Raw genomic sequence first — 20,360 nt, 5'->3', positions numbered from 1 at the left:
TTTTTTTTTTTTTTTTAAAGAACTGGATTAGTTGGGTACCAAAGCACTACTCTTCACACAGCCCTGTTTTCTGTAGGACTCAGACATTTAACAGTATTAGTTATGACTAGCCTGGGCCTAGAGACAAAAGCGGGAAACAATATGCTGTGCTCAGAATCACCTTAACCCTTTCCACATTATAGGTTTTCTTACTGGACTCAGCCTGTTTGCTTGCTACTGGCTTCCCTTCCTTTAGATTTCTCTCCCAGGATGCTCTTCGGCCACCAAACAAATAGAATTCAGGCTGATTTCTAAGACTGTACACATCAGTCTTAAGCTGTATCTTGCACCCCTACATTTTTTCCCTCATTTTCTTTATTGATATGCTTTTGATATGTAGGTGAAAAAGAGTAAAGGCAAATAAATACTAGTACATCTCTCTCTCCTGTATCTTCTTATTCTTCTTCCTCTTGTATTTGGGAATTTATGGGCATGCAAACTTATTGTCTAATTTTACACTCTAACTTTATCTACAAAGTTTTCTATATGTAAAAACAAAATCAGATCTCTTTAGGCATTGGCTACCACAGTCACTTGCAGCATTGAATCCTCTAGGCAGTTGACTCATTGAAGCAGTAGGTGCTATAATAATAGTAATCAGCATCTGCCTGCCACACATTTGAGTGAGTTTTATTCTTTTTTTTTCTTTTATTATTCATATGTGCATACAAGGCTTGGGTCATTTCTCCCCCCTGCCCCCACCACCTCCTTTCCCACCCACTCCGCCCACTCCCTCTCCCCCCCCCAATACCCAGCAGAAACTATTTTGCCCTTATTTCTATTCTGATCATTATTTGCAAGTACAACCTTTTAGACACTGGCAGTTATTTAAACTTATAATTTACTTATAAAATGGTATCCAGAGTCAGAGTATATCCAAGTCCATTGAGTGTGTTTAATATTTCATATAGCTGAACAGAAAAAGAAAAACTATGTCACCTCCCACTGAGGAGCCTGAATTCAGAAGATGAGTTAACAGGTTATCTATGCACAGAAGTGAAATAAAATAACAACAGAATATTTCACATTCTGAGATAAAATTCTATTTCAGACTTTATTCATTCCATAATACTTATTTTCACAGTAAAACTAAATTGAGAAGGAGTGTTATAAATATATAGGGTTGAATTATTTTGTAACTGTAATAGTGTTATTATTCTTTCTAATTTAATTTTGCTTCAGTGAAAATTATTTGTGTTACAAAGCTGAGTATTTTTTCTTAATAACATACTTTACAAAAAAGGCCAGTAACAGAAATATTTAAAAAAATAATTGGATAATTTCCATGCATCCAAAATAGCCTAGAAAAATGGAAATAATACCTTGATAATAAGTTATCTTTTCATTCTGTATGAGAAAAATCATGTTAGTGAAGCAAAGTATTGTATTTTTTTATTTCATTTCAACATCTACATCTCTATATTTCTTTTAACTCAAAGGGAATAATATTCTAAAACTTGCGTCTCATTAGTTAGACACTGGGTACCTTTGCAGGTCTAGAGCTTAATGGAAAGGCAAAATTAAGTGGGAAGATAGAAGATAAATGAGGAGAATAAAAGGGCACATACAGTGGGGTATGATACACTTGGTTTCTATGGGATTTGTGTTATTATGTTGCCTACTCTACTTCTGTTTTTATTATGAAAAAATACATAACAAAGATTAACAGTTTTGCCCATGTTTAATGTATAATTAAGTGCATTTACATTGTTTTGTCATCATCACCACTATTTCCAGGACTTTTTCATCATCTCAAACTGAAACTATAGGTGGTAAGCAGTAACTCCCTACACACTCCTCCTATAACTCTCTCAGCTCCTGCTAACTTCAATCTTATTTTATGTCTCTCATAAAATACCTCTTATAAATGGAATCATACAATATTTGATCATTTGTATCTATCTTACTTCACAAAGAAAAATGCATTTGATTTTCATCCATATTGTGGTATGTGTCTCAAAATTTCATTCCTTTATAACTGAATCAGATTCTATTGTATATATATATACCATGTTTTGTCAATGTATTTGTTGATAGACAGGTATAAGGGCTGGCAGAGTGTCTCAAGTGGTAGAACATCTGCCTAGCAAGTAGGAAGCCCTGAGTTCAAACCCCAGTATTGCCAAAAAATAGGGAGGGGGATAGACAGGTGTATTTTTTTCATTTTCTGGATAATGAATGATGATGCTGTGAACATTTGTGAACAATATCTGCTTTCAGTTCTTTTGTTTACATAGCTGTGTATATTAGTCAGAATTCTCCAGAATTAACATTCTGGCAATAACGTGTGTATAAAGTGACTTGCTGTGAGGAGTTGTTTATTGCAATAGCATATAAAGAGACTTTTTGTGAGAAATTGCCTTAGTCCATTAGAGCAACTAAGAAGTCAAATGATCTACAGTATTGCATGCAGGAGACCCAGGAAAGCCCATGGTGTATTTTCAGTCCAAGTCCTAAGTATGAAGTTCTGAGAACCTGGGTGAAAATCCCAGTCCAGATACAGAATATCATTGTTTCAGTTCAAGCAGGCAGGCAGCAAGCAGAATAAACTGGGGAGGGCAATCCATTTTACTGAGTCTAACAATTCACAACCCTTACAGACACACCCAAAAAATCTGGTTTAATGTGGGTACCCCTGGGTCCTATCACATTGACAAATAACCACCACAATAGGGATAGAAATGCAGGGTCATATAGTATTGGTGTGTTAATTTCTGAGGAACTACCAAACTGTTTTCCATGATGTTGAAACAATTGTACATTCCCCCCCACATTGCACAATTGTTTCATTTTTTCCACATTCTCACCAACATGTTATTTTCCATTTGTTGGATAACAGTCATTCTAGTGATGATGGGGTAGTATTTTTTGTACATACTATTTTGATACCATTATTAATAGAAGTGGAACTTCTATTCTTAGATAGCTAAAAGTTTGTCTTTTAAAATTACTTTTTTAATTTCCTTCCTGCTATTAGATTTGAGTTTAGTTTCTTCTTCTTTTTCTAGATCTTTTAAGACATACAGTTAGGTTACTGATTTAAGATTTTCTTTTTTTTTTTTTTTATTCATATGTGCATACAATGTTTGGGTCATTTCTCCCCCCTTCCCCCCTCCCCCCTACCTCTCCCTCTCCCCCCTCCCTCTCCCCCCCTACCAAGATTTTTATTTTTTAATGTAGGGATTTGTTTCTGTAATTTTTCTTCTGTTTTAACTGTACTTCATAAGTTTTGGTATGTGTTTTACTTTCATTCATTCAAAGTATTTTTTAATTTCTCTTGTTACTACTTCTTTGACCCATTGGTTGTTTGTGTTTATTAAGTTCCTGAATAATTAGGAATATTTCACTTTTCCTTATGTTATTTTTTTTCTAGTTTCTTTCCATTGCTGTTATAAATGATAATTTGTATGATTTCATTCTCTTTAAAACTTATTAAAATTTGTAAATCAGAATTAGTAACAGAAGGCTTGTTATGTTGGTCCAAGTCTTTATGGCCACATTCTCATGGAATGACACTTAGAAGAAATCCTGGCTAATAATTGTATGCCAAATAATTCTTGTAAGACTCCCTACTAGTACATTCTACCAGGGAGTAATTAATATTTGAACAAACTTGTGCATATTTGTGTTCATGCTTATTCTGTGATACAAACCACACTCATGCACTGTCCACTCTTTTTTGTTCTAAGACAAGCTACTCATTTCCTCATGGAATTGTACATGTTTTTATATTTCAAGTTGTGTCTTGTTCCTTATGAAGAATGTCAAGTATTTTACTCAAAGCTTTATTCACTGAGGGGTACAATGTTAATGCTCTCTGTTAACATCACTACTGAAAGTGGTTTATTTAATAAAAATGAAACTTATTTCTAGCTTATTGTAATAGGTCTCATGCTGAAACAGGGATGACACTTGGTCATCACATGCCACATTTCCTACCTCATGAACTAGGGGAAAGTTTTGTTATAATGGAAGTAGTTGTCCTATAAATCTGCACTACCTGTTTATGTAATTTTAAAAAATTATTAGGATTTGTTTTGTGACCTGACATCTGATTCATTTTAGAGAATGTTCTTTGAATCCTTGAGAAGAAATGTATTTGGCTGTTTTTGTTTGGAAGTGTTTTGTATATGTCTATTAAAACCAATTGGTTTATAGTGTAGTCAATTTCTGTTTCCATATTAATCTTATGTCTTACTGTTGTATCACTTATTGAAAGTAGGGTGTAGAAATCTCAGTATTTCTCCCTTCAGTTCTGTCAATTTTTTCTTCAATTTTGGAGCTTTGTTCTTTAGTGGGCATGTATTTATAAGTATTATACCTTTTTGATGAATTAAGTCTTTTATCCATATATAGTAACCTTCTTTATCTTTTGTTGCTTTTTTTTTTTTTGGTGGCACTGGGGTTTGAACTCAGGACCTCACGCTTGCTAGGCAGGTACTCTTACCACTTGAGACACTCCACTAGCCCTTTGTGTTGGGTATTTTTCAGATAGGGTCTTGAGAACTATTTGCTCCTGATTTCTGCCTCCAGAATAGCTAGGATTATAGGTGTGACTCACCAGCTCTTGGCCCCAAACTGTTTTAATTGAAAATCTGAGTCCATTTATATTTAAAGAACTTACTTTTAACTGAAGATTAGCTATTATCTATTTAACTTAACATTGATTTTACTTCTCAGTTTATCTATTCCTACATTCTTTTCTTGTATTGAAGTGAGTTTTGTTTGTTTGTTTTGGTGATGGTACTGGGGTTTGAATTCAAAGCTTTATACTTCCTAGGTAGATGCTCTACTGCTTGAGCCAGGCCTCCAGCCATTTTTGCTCACATTATTTTAGAGATGGGGGGGGTCTCACTTTTTGCTCAGGCTAACATAGACCACGATCCTATTATTTTAAGCTTTCCACCATCTCTGGGATGACAGGCGTGCACTACCATGCCCAGCTTTTTTTCCATTGAGACAGTGTGTCACAAACTTTTTTCCCCCAGGCTGGCTCTGAACCACAGTCCTCCAAATCTTAGCCTCCTGTGTAGATTAGAATGATAAGCGTGCTCCACTGCACCCAGCTATTGGCTGAAATGGAGGTTTCTGCTAACTTATTGCCCAAGCAGGCCTCGAAATGTGATCCTCTTGATCTCAGTCTCCCAAGTACTTAGGAGTACAGGTGTGAGCCACTGGCTCCTAGCGGTATTAAGGTTTTTTAATCAGCATTTTATTTTCATCTTTTTTTTCTGATGATTTGTAGTTATTCTCTTAGTAGTTACATTGAGAATTATAATTAATATTTTAGAATTATGAACCAATATTGTTTATAGTACATATATACATAGAAATGTCACAGTGAAACATCCTGTATAGCTATCTTAAACAAACAAAAAATGCCAATTTTTTTTTATAAAAACAGGAAACAGGAAGCCAAAACAGACAGGTCTGAGTGGTGGGGACCAGTGGGAGGATCTATTGAAACTATTCCAGGAATGAGGAGAGAGGTGATAAAGGAGAATGATGGAGGGGGATGAATTTAACTATGATATATTGTAAGAAATTTTGTAAATATCACAATGTAACCCTAGTACAACAATAATAAAAAAAATTATAACAACCTAGTTTTAATAATAGCAATTAAATTTCAATAACATACAACTACTGTCTTCCCATCCATCTCTGTCCCAATCCTTTTATATTTTTATTGTCACAGATTATATCTTTATACATTATATGCCCAGTAACATAGATTTATAATTATTGTTTTATGTATTTGCTTTTAAGTCATATAGGAAAAAATAAGGAGTCAAAAACAAAAAGTACAAAACATTGACTGTTTATTTACATGTAGCTACCTTTATACTTGTCCTTGTGTCTTATTATTTTTTTTTAGTTACTATTTAATTGACTTTTATTTCAGCCTGTAAAACTTCTGCTGATATTTCTTATAGACCAGATCTGCTAGCAATGAACTATCTAGGCTTTATGGGTCTTTTTTTGTTGTTGTTGTTGTTAATTGTTTGGGAATAATTTTCATTGTTGAAGGAGGATAGTTTTTCTGGATATAGAACTTCTGGTTGATAGTTTCATTTTTTTTCTCTCATTAATTTATATAAATCATTCCACTATCTTTTGGTTCTGAAAGTTTCTTTTGAGAAGACAGGTATTAACCTTATTGAAGAGATCACTTCTTTGTGACATTTCACCTCTCTTTTGCTGCTTTAAAAATTCTCTCATAGGTTTTACAACTTCAGTTGATGAGGTTCTTGGGTATATATATTTATATCTTTCCCTAGAGTTCAGAAATTTTTTTGTTTTATTTTGTTTTTCATACTACTGGAATTTGAACCCAGGCAGGTGCTTTACCCCTTGAGCATCCCTCCAACCCTCAGAGTGCAGAAGTTTTAACCATTATGTCTTCAAATATTTTTCTGTCCCTTTTTCTCATTTTGAATATCCTATAGTGTGTATGATGATATGCTTTATGATTTCTCAGAGGAACCTCAGGCTGTGTTCATTTTCCTTCATTCTTCTTTCTTTCCATTTCTCAGACTGAATCATTTCAGTTTCTTTACATTCAAGTTCATTGATCCTTTCTTCTTCTTCTCAAATCTGTTGCATACCTCTAGTGAGTTTTTCATTTTGACTACTTTATATTTCACGTCTATAATTTTTTTATTCCTTTTTATAATCTTAACTTTTTACTGATACCTATTCATACATCATTTTTTCTAATTTTCTTTATTTATTTTCCATGGAATAATTTAGTGCATTGGGCATGATTAAGACATTTGACTTAGTGTTTTTACTAGTAGCTCCAATATTTGGACCTCTTCATTTGTAGTTTCTTCCAAATTTTTTTCCCTTTGCATGAGCCCTATTTCTTTGAATATTTCCTATTTCTTTGAATGCTTTGTAATGTTTTATTGAGAAGTGGACATTTTATATATTATAATGATGTAACTCTGGAAATCTGATTCTGCCTGTCCTTGCAAACTGTTGATTCTTATTTATTGAGGGTTGTATCTATCCATTGGTTATTTTTCCAATTTTTGAAAAGTGTGTATTCCTTGTCATATGTTTCACTGAAATTCACATTTTGTTATCTGTATTGTCAGCCATTCACTCAACAAAGATTTCCTTAAATGCATGACCTTTCCCTTCTTTCCTTTCCTTTTCTTTTCTATATATGAGCTAATTTTACATATTATTTTCTGTTTTTCAGTTAAACTTTATTATTATGAAAGGAAATCAAGCTTAATTTTTTTCTGTTTGTAATACCCAGAAAGTTACTCTATTTAGAATGCAATTCGTGTGTATATAATAATTTTATTTAACATTTATATACCATAATATGTAGAAAGCAAATGAATTTATATATTTTATTCACATTTCATTATAGTTTGTTTTTTGTCAATGTTTGGAGGATACTTCATATTATAAAATTACCACAATCAGAAATTTATTATAGTAGTTAATCACCTTTGAAATTATTAATGTATGCTTAAAATCCTAATAATAAAATACTGACCTTTTATACTTTTATTTCTTTTTAGAACCTTGTGAAACATCTTCCTGAGCAGAAGGTACTCAATGAATTAGCACAGCTGAAGAATGAATATGATGACCTCTGTGAGCCTGAGCAATTTGGAGTTGTGGTACGTATTGAGCATAAAGGCCCACAAACTCAGCTGGGAGGTAACACTTGTCAGAGCAGTGAAAAGAAAGACATTTCAGTTGGTGATATTTTTTTGTTGTTGTTACTGTGTAACTGCATAATTAAGTATAATATCAACTGTCAGAAAAAATTCCTTACTGACTTATTATACTTGCTGTAGTATTGAAAAATAACCAAATTAATTTTACATTCGTGAAATATGTCAAGATATCCCATGGGATCCTCTCTAAAACAGCATGAAATTTAATTCTATTTATATATGCAAAATAGTATGCACTATTGTATTGGCTAATTTTTCTTCCATTTAGATTTCAATGTTAGAATTTGGCCCCCCCAAAACTTAGGTTAAAATAAAAGGTTAACAAGTAGATAAATAGCAAAATACTAGAGACTGTTTTCTGTGGTATATATTATATCAGAAAAAGCCCAAACCACCCACAGAGTGGGAGAAAATATTTGCTAGCTATATATCAGACAAAGGACGGATAACCAGAATATATAGGGAACTTAAGAAACTAAACTCTCCAAAATCAATGAACCAATAAAGAAATGGGCAATTGAACTAAACAGAACTTTCTCAAAAGAAATTCAGATGACCAAAAAACACATGAAAAAATGCTCACCATCTCTAGCCATAAAGGAAATGCAAATCAAAACCACACTAAAATTCTACCTTATCCCTGTTAGAATAGCCATCATCAAAAACACCACCAACAACAGGTGTTGGTGAGGATGTGGGGAAAAAGGAACCCTCGTACACTGCTAGTGGGAATGCAAGCTGGTGAAACCTCTCTGGAAAAAAATTTAGAGGCTTCTTAAAAATCTAAATGTAGATTTGCCATATGATCCAGCAATCCCACTCCTGGGGATATACCCAAAGGAATGTGACACAGCTTACTCCAGGGGCATCTGCACATCCATGTTTATTGCAGCGCTATTCACAATAGCCAAGTTATGGAAACAACCAAGATGCCCCACTACTGATGAATGGATCAAGAAGATGTGGTATTTATATACAATGGAATTTTACTCAGCCATGAAGAAGAATGAAATCTTATCATTTGCAAGTAAATGGATGGAACTGGAGAACATCATTCTGAGCGAGGTTAGCCAGACTCAGAAAACCAAAAATCGTATGTTCTCCCTCATATGCAGAGTTTAGATCTAGGGCAAATGCAGCAATGTGGTTGGACTTGGATCACATGACAAGGGGAGAACGCATATGGGAGGTATGGGGTTAGATAGAAAACCCAAAACAGGAAAGCATTTGATGTCCCCACTGCAGAGGAACTAATACAGAAACCTTAAAGCAATAGAGGTCAACACGAGAAGGGAATTAGAAACTAGTGAAAAGGTCAGTTAGAGATGAATCAAGCTGGGTTGTAACATGTTTGTACATGAAAGCAATGCTAGGAATCTCTCTGTATAGCTAGCAAAAACACTATGTCTTTCTTATTATTGCTTATTTCTATTCCTCAATGGAACCGGAGAAAAGCACAGAACAGGTTCTGCCTGGAAGCGAAGGGGGAGGGGGCGAGAAGGCGGTGGGGGGGGGGTGTGACAGCGGGGAGACATGACCCAAACAATGTATGCACATGTGAATAAATGAATAATAAAAATAAAATAAAATAAAAATCAATTTGAAATATTAAAGAAAAGAAAAAGCCCAAATATTTTCAGATTTCCTATAGTCATTAATTGAATGAAAGCTTGCAATGTGCTATTTCAACAAAAATCTTATAAATACACCTCATGTGGTTAAATTAATATTGGGGTGAATTAGTTTTCTTTATTAACCCCCTGCATTTTAAGTGTCTCAAAAGATAACAAGGTATGAATTATGTATTAAAGAATAAAGTTATATATTTTCAGCATTTCTTAAAACTGCTATTCAGATAATTGGCAAAAAATGAGAGGAAAAAGGGCATCATGATTTATTTAATTTCTTGGAGGAAAACCTGTTTTTCACGTAGGTGTTCAATACAAATTTGCTTGCTGTATGAATAGCAGTTCCATTATGCTTGCCAACTTTTCTCTGGTTCCCTGAATATTTTCCATCTTCATAGTAAGAATTTTTAAATTACCATTGGGCCTGATAGATAAACACTGTCTGCTTCATGCAAATTATTTTGCAGTCTTTTAAAATAGTTATATGTTAGAATTGATCTGATTTGGTCCTTTGCAATTTAAAAAGCTTCTTTAAAGTCAAACATGTTCCTTTTCAGCATATGCAATAACTGCTCGTTCATAGTTAGAGGTCTTTTATTCTAACATATGGCATTGCCATGTCAAATCCTTAAAAATGTGTATTTTGGATCAAACAGAACATATAATGTACCTGAGGAGTTGTTTTCTCTAATTTTTGAGTCAGATCTATTAGTCATTTGTATCAGCTAGATATTATTTATTAACTATCAGCAGTTCACAATGTTAAATAATAAAAATTTCTAGACCCAAGTCCACAATTGAAACCTAAACTGCTCAGATTCATATTATAATTGTAGCAGGGCTATGTACCATCTGAGAACTCAGCTGTGTTATGATGGTTATGAGTTTTACAGTAGGTACAGGACACAATTTCTCTGAAGCTGATTTTTTTTCTGAATGTAGTTTATCTTGGAAGATGTATTAGTTTGCGAAGCAAGTCCTTCAAGAGGAATATCCTTGGTACCACACTGAGGAAATGAAGTTTGGGAACATAAAAAGCGATATACCTTCTGAACTAAAGGCAAAGTAGAAAATGGAAGACATTTCTTGTTTATGCGCATAACCATAAATAATTCTCGGGCTGTGTGTACATGAATTCACCTAGTCCTCTTATTTTCGTTCACCATACTTAGTTTTATGTGTATGGGAAGAAACACAAGGACAAGGAAAGTCACGGATGTTACAAAGCAGTTTGTACTATGTAAATTGCCCCAAATAGTATAAATCATGAGCTCGCAAATAAAAGTTTAGGTAAACTCATCTTAAGGATAATAAATAAATGTATATTTTGGTGGTGCTGAGGTTTTTACTCAGGGCCTTGCACTTGCTAGGCAGTCACTCTACCACTTGAGCCACACCCCAGTCCTCTTTTTGCTGTAGTTTTTCAGGTAGGGTCTTGGGCGTTCGCCTAAGCTGGTATGGGACTTTAGTCTTCCTGTGTAGCTGGGACCACAGACGTGTGCCACCATGCCCAACTTACTGATCAGGTTGGGACATCACTAACTTTTTACCTGGGCTGGTCTCAAACCTTGATCCTCCTGATCTCTGCCTCCTGAGTAGCTAGGATTACAAGGCATGTGCCACCATGCCTGGCAGTATAAAATTTTTGAATGAATGAAGTAATTTATTGTTTTAAACATGTGTTCTGCAGTGCTTAGAATAGTATCTTATACAAAATAGGCAGTGAATGTGTATTGAATTGAATTTACAGGATTATTATTAAATACAAGTGTGACCCTGAAATTAAAAAGTAGCATATTTTCAATTGGCAAAAGTAAGAATTTTGCTAAAACAGTGCAGAAACTAAATTACTTCTTTCTGAACATATCAGTATGCTATCAGGAGTCTATAGTGAGGAGAACTTTGGAAAAGCTCAGAACCATTTTCACTAATGAGACAGGCTCTGATGTGGAGAGGCTCTTTGCCTCAGCTCTCTTCCCACATTGATGCTGTTAATTAGTGTATTCCTCTTAAAAATCTATGTTTATCACATGATTTCTATATCAAAACCCTTCAATGTCACCCTGCATTTACAGAATAAAACTCATGCTCTCTAGCATTCTCATTCTGCCTTTCTTTTCTCACTCACCCTCAAGTCTTTTGTCCCATCTGCACTCTTTTTTCACTTACTACAAAGAAATTTTTGCCTGCCAAAGAGAACTGAAAACACTTAGACTTTATAACTTCCAGTGTCTCTCCTACCTTCAAAGTTATTTCTAGCCATGTCTTTTGTTTTGTTTTTATGGTTTCTAGAAGCTATGTTACTCAAACTGGTCTCCAACTCATGGGCTCAAGTGATCTTCTGTCTCAGTCTCCTGAGTAGCTGAGACTCTACACTGCCATGCTTGGCATAATGATTTTTTTTCTTTTTTGCTGTGCTGGGGATCAAACCCAAAGCCCATGCTAGGCAAGCACTCTACCACTAACCTATATTCCCAGTCCCATATCTTTTATTAACTTATTGTGTCAAATTTCAGAAAAAGGTGCTCAATTATTATTACTAATATTGTTGTTATTGTTATAAATAAAAAAGAGCACTGACTGTGTCCTATTCTATGCTAAACATGTTTACTTTGTACTATCTTACACATTGTGAAGAATGCTGTGAAGTTGGTTCTGTTACTAGCTGTGTATTGTGAGTGAGGGAAATGAGGCCAAGCATGGCTAGGTAACTTGTCCAAAGTTGCTAGTAAAAAGTAGATGCAGAATTCAAAACTAGACATTCTTAATTCATAGCCAGTGTTTTAAATACTGTGCTCTACTGGTGTGTGTACCTGTGTGTATATAAGTGTGTGTCTGTGTGTACCTGTGTGTATGTAAGTGTGTGTCTGTATGTACCTGTGTGTATGTGTAAGTCTGTGTGTGTCTGTGTGTACCTGTGTGTGTATGTGTGTGCATGCGTGTCTGTGTGTGTATGTGTGTGTAAGAGAGAGACAGAGATGCAGATGCTCTACTACATGCTTTTTTTTCAATACCTCTGTTTCAGGCATCGTTATCCCCTGTCTACTTTAGAGTAGCAGTATTTCTTGCCTATTTTACTTTTGTTAGTTACTCTATTGCCTCTTCAATTTGTCAGTCTCCACTGTGCCCTTCTCTTAAGGAAAAAGAGTCTTAAGTACCTTGTTGCCTAAAAATGAAGAACTGGATAGGTGGATGAATGAAAATGCATCATTCACCCTGAGATCTCTGCTAGTTCCTGCCTTCTCTTTATTTCCTCGCATCAGCTTCATCAAAGATTAGTCTCCATTTGTTCTCTACTTCCTTACTACTCGCTTGCTGTTCAACCAGAAGCAATCAGGATTCTTCCTTAAATAATGTATTGAAATTGATCTAGGGAAGGTCATTATTTACCTCCTCATCACAACTAAAATATACATCAAATCTATTCACTTCTCTCCATCTGTGCTGCCACTGCCTTAATCCAAGCCAGCATGGCCATTCTCTTTAGCCATTACAGTATGTTTAGCTTGTTTCTCTGGCTTATACTTTAGCATTTCTCCAAATCAATGTTGGCACAGCTGTCAGTGAGATGTTTTTCTAGAGTGGCTTTGTATTCCATCATATTATTTACCATTTAAAGCATCTGTGCTGTTCTATAGCATGAAAGCTACAGCACTGTCTCATCTGACACCTACTTCGTCTCTCTAAAAGAAAGGTACAAGCCTGCTGTTTGGCCCCTTAGTCATTACATTTCAGCCACATTGCATTTCATTTTTCAAGTGTTTGGATGAAAACACTTTTCCTGCCTCAGGATCATTGTACATGCTGACCTCCTTTACTTCCATCCCCTGCCTGCCTCTCTCCAGCAAGGTTATTCTTAAAGACTTAGCTTTAATTTTTTAATTTTGCTTTCCAAGAGATGCTGCCACCTATCAATCAAAAATAGGTTTCTTGTTAAATTCTCTCAGAGCTCCTTTTATTATTTTCCTGTCTAGAAATTACTATGATTTTTAATTGTTTGTGAGGTTATTTGCTGAATGTCAATAACTCCTAATAGATTGCAAGTTTTAGGTGGATGAATCACATTGATTTTATTCACATGATGTGCACCTAACAGATCTTTGTTGTATCTTTTAGCACAAATGGAAAATCGAGTGGACTCATTCTAGTCCTGTCCATATGGTACTTGATCACATTGAAAAATTTAAACTTCTTCCTGAAACCTTTTCTTTCCTTGTCTTTTTCCCTCTTGTTCTTGAGATAGAACCCAGAGCCTCAGCAATGCTAGGCAAGTACCCTACCACTGAGCTATACCACGAGCCCTTCTGCCTTCTTAAAGAGTACATATTCTTTGCTGATTTTATTCCTTGAATCCTGGCTAGTGCCCTATGGAGTTTCCATTATTACATAACTTCCTAGACAATCAAAACCAAAATCCCATCAGCTAGGGTAGACACATGCTGGAAATAAGATTACTCCTGGAAGATTGAGGAAGATAATAGGAATAATAAGAAACAATAAAATTGGCAAAAGTGACAGAAATTGTGGAAGAAAGAAGCTTTTCTGAGACAGTGACTGGGCTGCTGAGCTTTCTCTAACCTTTTCGCAGTCACATCCTTGCGTTTCTTTATAATCACATTTAATCAACTGGGAGAAAAGAGAGGGGAAAAAAAAGAGAAAAAGAAACACCCCCCCCCCCGCCGCCAAAAAAAAAAAAAATAAACCAACCCGGGGACCTTTCCTCTGTCTGGAGACAGACCTCCTGGTAAGAGGGCTGTGCTAGTTCCCACACCTTCTGTGGTCAGTAATCTTCTTCTTTAAGGGGGTAGATTAGCTGCATAGCTTCCCACTGATTTGTCTTCCAGCCTGCCTCCCACAGAATTGAATTTGGTACATCGTTGTAATTATGTGCTGTACCTTTACTCAAAGAAAAGCACAGATCTCTGAATGCTCTGACAGTTCAAACCCCCAGCAGGAGCCTTTAGACTCTTCCAAGTATGTTTGCAGCTCAGCTGTTCTCAAACCTCAGAGCTATGGAAATTCCCACTTGTCTTGCGCTGGGGATAGAGACCCATACTGTGTATATCTATTAAACTAACACATCTTCTGAGAAAAGAAGGCAATAATTAGTTCTCTTAGTAATCGGTACTTTGTTTTTCTGACTTCAAAATTACCCATATTTTTCAATTAAAAACCTTCTAAAGCTATAATCTAACAAAAAGATGTTGAGATAGCCTTGCACATAAAAATCTTTATAATGAAAAGTGCAGACTATGTGATATTGCTTATAGCACATTGAAATTTTTTTGTTTTGCACAAATACCTAAAGGTGGGAGGAGAAGATTTATGCCTCTAGTTAGAAGTATAATGATAAAGTTGTGCTTTTAAAATTTTTTTAAAGCCTCACAAGAGCTCATAAGCTCAAGATAGCTTAGCAGGGTGAATACAAAATTTTTGAAAGTTTCATTTTTCTCTTAGATATCATCAAAGGTAATTAGTTTGGATAGAAAATTATAGGTCCTCTCTATTAAATCATTTTTCAGATCTACATATTTGTCAGAGAAATCACATTTTTTAAATTTTATCTGCTTGTTCAGAATGTTCAGTATTTTGATATGTAATGCCCTGATTGTTTCTATTTTTATTCTTTCTGTACATATGAATCCTAGTTTTTACTTCTACACATCTATTCATTTTATCTGAGAAAAACCTGGTTTAATAATTTTGAAATCAGTTAAAAGAAAATTCACTATGATTCATTCTCAAGGCCCTGTATTTATATTCTTGTTCATTTCATTAACATCTTATAATAATCCATTCTCATGCCAGGATTGTTCATTTTCATCTGCTTTTGCGATAAAACAAGGTAAAACAAAACCACCTAAAATAGAATATTCACAGCAAATCTATGGCTGTCAATCAGTTTTGCAATTGATTTTTTTTCATTAAGTAAAAAAAAAAAAATTAACCCTGATTTTTATCCCATGTGTCACTAATCCTTATTACAATAGCATAATACCACAGTAGTTTTAATTGTCATTCTTGGCCTCAAACTGTTGTTTTCAGAAGGACTTTTTCAAATTCTTTTTTAACTTCTTAGTGTGATTCTTCTGAGTTTATAGTGTCTTTGGGGGCAGACATTGTTATTGTATTCTGTTTCAGACTAAAAATGAGTAGATGTTTGTTGATGCATAATTTCCACATCTCATAATCTTTGGGGAAATATTCTCTATCAGCACATCATTATTTTTCTGATGTAGAGTCCAGTTTTGACACTGTATTTTGTCAAAGCTTCAATTTGCAGACCAACTATGGCCCTCATCTCTCATGACATCTAGCACACAAACATTTTCCATTTACTCCATATGGCAGATAGATTTCTGTTGATTATTTCACCCAGGCCAAGTACTGGATTTAGTGCAGGAAGTATAGCATATAGGAAGGAGAGGGCCTACCCTTGAGGAGGTTGTTGTCTATTAAAAGATAAGAATCTTAATTATTTAATAGGCACAAAATTCCAGACAGAATTTTGCTCAATCATTGGCTGCATATCTCATGTTAACAGCGAGTTCTGCGTGCTATGTAACATAAATCCATCCTTCTTAAGTGTACCTTCACGCATTCCCTTTATTACTGTCAAAGTTACAAAATTATTTTGTACATTTAATGGGTCAAAATAGAACGTATTTGTTACAAATTTATCTGTTAATTCTAATGAATTTGGGGTGGGGGTTGGCAGTACTGGGATTTGAGCTCAGGGCTTTATGCTTGTTAGGCAAACACTCTATCACTTCAGTGTTTCTTGCTTTACTTATTTTTCAGTTAGGGTTTCATACTTTTTTTGCCCTGGCATGCCTTGGACTATGATCCTCCTAACTGCACCTCTTGCATTGCTCAGATTATAGGCTCGAACCACCTTACCTACCTTGTTCTTCTTAGACAATAGGGTCTCACCATCTTTGCCTGGACTGGCTTTAAAAAATGGTCCTCTTATCTTTACCTCCCAAGTAGCTGAGATTACAGGCATGAGCCAATATGCCTGGTCCTCTAATGAAGTTTTAACATTCATATTTTGTTGAAACTAGAGTACAAAAGGAAAGATGATAGAAATGTAAAGGTCACACATGACTATAGAAGTGCCATGTGTTCAACTCTTCCTCATTCACATGTTTTGTACACTCTGCCGTTTTCTGTGCATTCTTATGATAGGTTGGTAGGAGATCAATATTCACTGGCTGGCTGGGTATGAGGTGTACAAAATTCAAATTATATAAGCAAAACTGTATCTCTTTGGGGAAATAACCCACTTGTAGCTTTTCTCACTAAAGCTGTCAATGCACTTTTTTTTAATATAGTGCAGATCAGCTAAAGAAATGAGAATTGCTTGATGTGATTTGATAGACAAGTACCTTGTAACACAAATAAATCCCCTACATAATGTAACACCCTGGTCAGGCTCCCACAGCACTTCAAGGAATGAATTATAAAACAAAGGATGCCAGTCAACTTAAAATGCTATAAGGGACCACAATGAAAACAAACAGACATTTCAGAAGAGTTTTTGTTTTATTTACTTATATCACTTAGGTGTGCTCAAGTGCTTTTATGAGACATGAGCCTTTTAATAATTGTATCTGTGGCTGGGGATGTAGCTTCAGTGTTCCTATTATTTCTGAGCTTAAGTTATCCAAGGTACTCCCTTACATACTCAAATCCTTTGTTGGATGTGTTAGGAAAAACGCCGCTCTCAAAGAAAGCTCATGAGAAAACTCACGTCCATAGAGCAAAGTTTAATGGCAGGCCCAAACTGCCAGGCTGGCTGGGGAAAAGATGGCAAGCAGTGGCTTTTATAGAAGGGGGAGAGTAAGGAAGTTAGCACATGCACAGTAGTCTCTGGTAGGGGTGGGGCTGTCTTAGAGCACGGGAATTTGTTTAAGGGCGGGGCTGCCATTTTGGCTGATTCACAAAACGGTGACATTATTGTTCTATCATTCCCCCATTTTTTCTTTAATAATGATGAGGGTAGGGGCTGAGGATCAGGAATTAGGGTGAAGCATCAGTCTCTTTAGCTGCTTCCTGCTGGCAGGGGGCGTTGTATGGGGCAGGATCCTCAGGCTCCTGTGGAGTCCTGGATGGGGACTTCACAGCAGTTTTCAGGGCAGTTTTGGAGAGGTTGGTATCCCTGGAGGTACAACTGGTTAAATTTCTGATCAGCAATAGCAGACATATAGTGTGATACAAGGGAGGAAGCTTAAGAATAGGAGAGCAAGAACATAGGCATTAGGATGGGCATTGGCCAGGAGAACCACTGTGAAATGCTGTTCCCTAGACAATTTCAAGAGTCCTCCAACTACAGAGAGAGAAATGGGTGGCCATACATTATCTAAGACCCAAATAGGAATATTAGGAGGAGCAAAGAAAGGTGTCTGTTCAGGGACTACATAGCTAGGAATCTAAATTCTGCAAAATCCTATAACTGCCAGGAAAGCTGTAAGCTGTCTTATGGTATGGGGGTTGGGAAAAGGAAGATTAGGTTGATGCATTTATGACTCAGGGAGTGAGTCTGTCCCTTTAAGGCCACACCTAGGTAGGTGACCTGTGGGAGGCAGGGGCTGAAAGGATTTAAATGTAACACTCTTGGATAAAAGAGAGCTTTAGCTCATTATTTTATATAAATTGACACTTTTAACTTTTTAAATGTTTGTACCATATTTAGATAAAGTATAACAAAACACTGTTACAAGGTGGTCATTTAAGACACATAAGCAAATATGTAAATGAACTCTGATTTAGTAGTACTTAAAGCTTGACAAAAGCAGCAGAAAACACGAATTTCTTTGATAAAATCTTTCTCTGTAATGGTTTTTTGTAGATGTTACTCAGAGCAGAACAATATTAAGATAAACTTGTTATTTCATAGACATAGAGAATTTTATTTTAGTTTGACATGACCCTAAAAATCTTTAGGCAACTCTTAGATTATATTCAACTTTATCACACACTGAAGTTTCTTATTATGCACTTTTAAAACTTACTTAGACCTTTATATAACATACTAGACCCTTTGATGGCTTGTTTTTATCCTTCCTATTTGAGACAATCTTTAGGATAAACCCTTTTTTACAAAATCCCTTTTCATCCAAAAAACCATTCCTTTTTCCTTTAACTTCCCAAAAAATACATTTATTACCTATCTATATCCTTTCCAGTTGTTTACTTTGTAACTTATATTTTAAAATTAACTTTTATAAGAATTTTAGATTTATTATAGGGGCTGGAGCAACTAATTAGTAGCCCTTATTGCTTTAAGGAATAGGCATAAGGCCTCATGTCCCTCAGGCTTGAGGGGATATTGTTTTAGGTGTGGAAACTGTGAGGGATTTTTGAGTTTTATTTGAAAAGGGAGGGCCGTCCTGGCGCACCCTACACTCATCTCATCAGTCCACACTGTGGGATCTTCTTTGTTCCTGAAGGAGGGGGCAGCAGAGATAGCTGCCTGGGGGGAGGAGAATTTGAGCTTTTAATTGAGATAGTAAGTCCTGTCCCATCAGGGACACTGGAGTTTTGGGTACTATGAGGAAAGAGTGACAGAAGAGGTCTCCCCAAGAGCAGGCCAGAGGCAGGTAAACTAGCACTCTAGGGGCTAGCCAGATTTGCCCTGAACAATAACTTTTGGCATTGGACCGGGGACCAGGAGAAAAAGGTAAAACAGAGAAATGGGCTCCACAGTCTAGGAGGAAAATGACCTTTTGTTTTTCTGCCATTATGGCTCCTCAACATTGATGCCAAGAAGTGGGGTGTGGCCAGGAGGCTGGGACTCATCAATCCATAGGAGGTGGACAGGAGGCTGGGACCCATCAATATATAAGAGGTGGCACCTTGCCTTCCATCTGGTGACGGGAGCACTTAGACCTCCAGTGGTTACCCTTGCAGAGGGCAGGGTCCCAGTTGGGGGCGGGGCTGTCCCCCTTTAAGCATTCTCTGCAGAAGTGCCCCTCCTGTCCACCATGGTAGCAAGTTCAGGATACAGCCCCAGTTGGGTGGGGCCCTCTCTGAGAGCAGCAATGAGGCCATGGTGTCTCTTATCTTTTTCTCTCCTGTTAGTAAGGTCCCAGACATACAGACATAGCCATAAATACAGACATGGCTAGCTGTATTACTTGGTTCAATGACTTTTCCCTTCAGTCACAGTCCAAGTTTTTTATAAATATCTGGGACTGACTGTTAGAAATTTATCTTTGAGGAGAACCTCTCTCACCTGTGACTCTCAGTCCACCGTGGTATGCTTTCTGATAGCATCCTTAAGATGCTGTAGAAAGGTAAGAGGATTTTTTTCTTTTTAAGTTGTTGCTATAAAGTAAAGTTGTTATTTTACATTGACACCTGACTCTCTGGAGAGCAGGTCTCTGAACTGTTCTGGGCCTCAGTTTCCTCACTTGAAGAATGAGGGATCTGGTCTAGGTTAAACTATGTTTTTCTACTATGAGATGGCTGAAGTGACATTAATGCCACTTATCTTCTTTACCATTTTTTTATTTTTATTTTTTTTTTTTTTAGTAATGCTGGGAATTGAACCCAGGGCTTTGTACATGCTGTGCAGACATTCTCCCAATGAGCTACTTCCACAGCCCCAAATATTATTATTATTATTATTATTTTTTTACTTTGGCTGTACTGGGCTTGAACTCAGGACTTAATGCTTGTAAAGCAGCACTCTACTGCTTGAGCCACATAATCATTTCCAACCTGAGTGGCCTGGGCCCGAACCCATTGCTTTCCTAATGAGGTAAGAGTCTGGTCTAGTCACAGAGATAAAGGCTTGAATGTATTTGGGCATCAGTACAGCTGTTTAGATGTTTTTAAATTTCCCTTAGATCTGATAACTGGAAGGGGACATACGATTTGTCCTCTTCCTACCATTGCCTGTTGAAGAGGGAAGCAGTCGTTAAGAGGTTCTGAGTATTGGAGTGACTTAGAAGGTAGAAATTTGTATAGGGAACCTCAGTTTACT

At 36.1% G+C, this 20,360-nt stretch overlaps 1 protein-coding gene across 4 annotated transcripts in view; it reads left to right on the top strand.

Annotated features, from left to right (window-relative positions):
• Diaph2 (diaphanous related formin 2) overlaps positions 1 to 20,360 on the top strand; it is an 879,521-nt gene that overhangs the window by 424,275 nt on the left and 434,886 nt on the right. For all 4 annotated transcript variants that reach the window (XM_074062667.1, XM_074062668.1, XM_074062666.1 and 1 more), the window contains one exon: positions 7,581 to 7,682. In XM_074062667.1, the coding sequence (XP_073918768.1) occupies positions 7,581 to 7,682 (102 nt within the window). The remainder of the gene's footprint in view (positions 1 to 7,580; positions 7,683 to 20,360) is intronic.

The sequence above is a fragment of the Castor canadensis genome, chromosome X (genome assembly GCF_047511655.1).
Source record: "Castor canadensis chromosome X, mCasCan1.hap1v2, whole genome shotgun sequence".
NCBI classification, from domain to species: Eukaryota; Metazoa; Chordata; class Mammalia; order Rodentia; family Castoridae; genus Castor; species Castor canadensis.
This window is presented reverse-complemented; position numbering and strand designations above follow the sequence as displayed.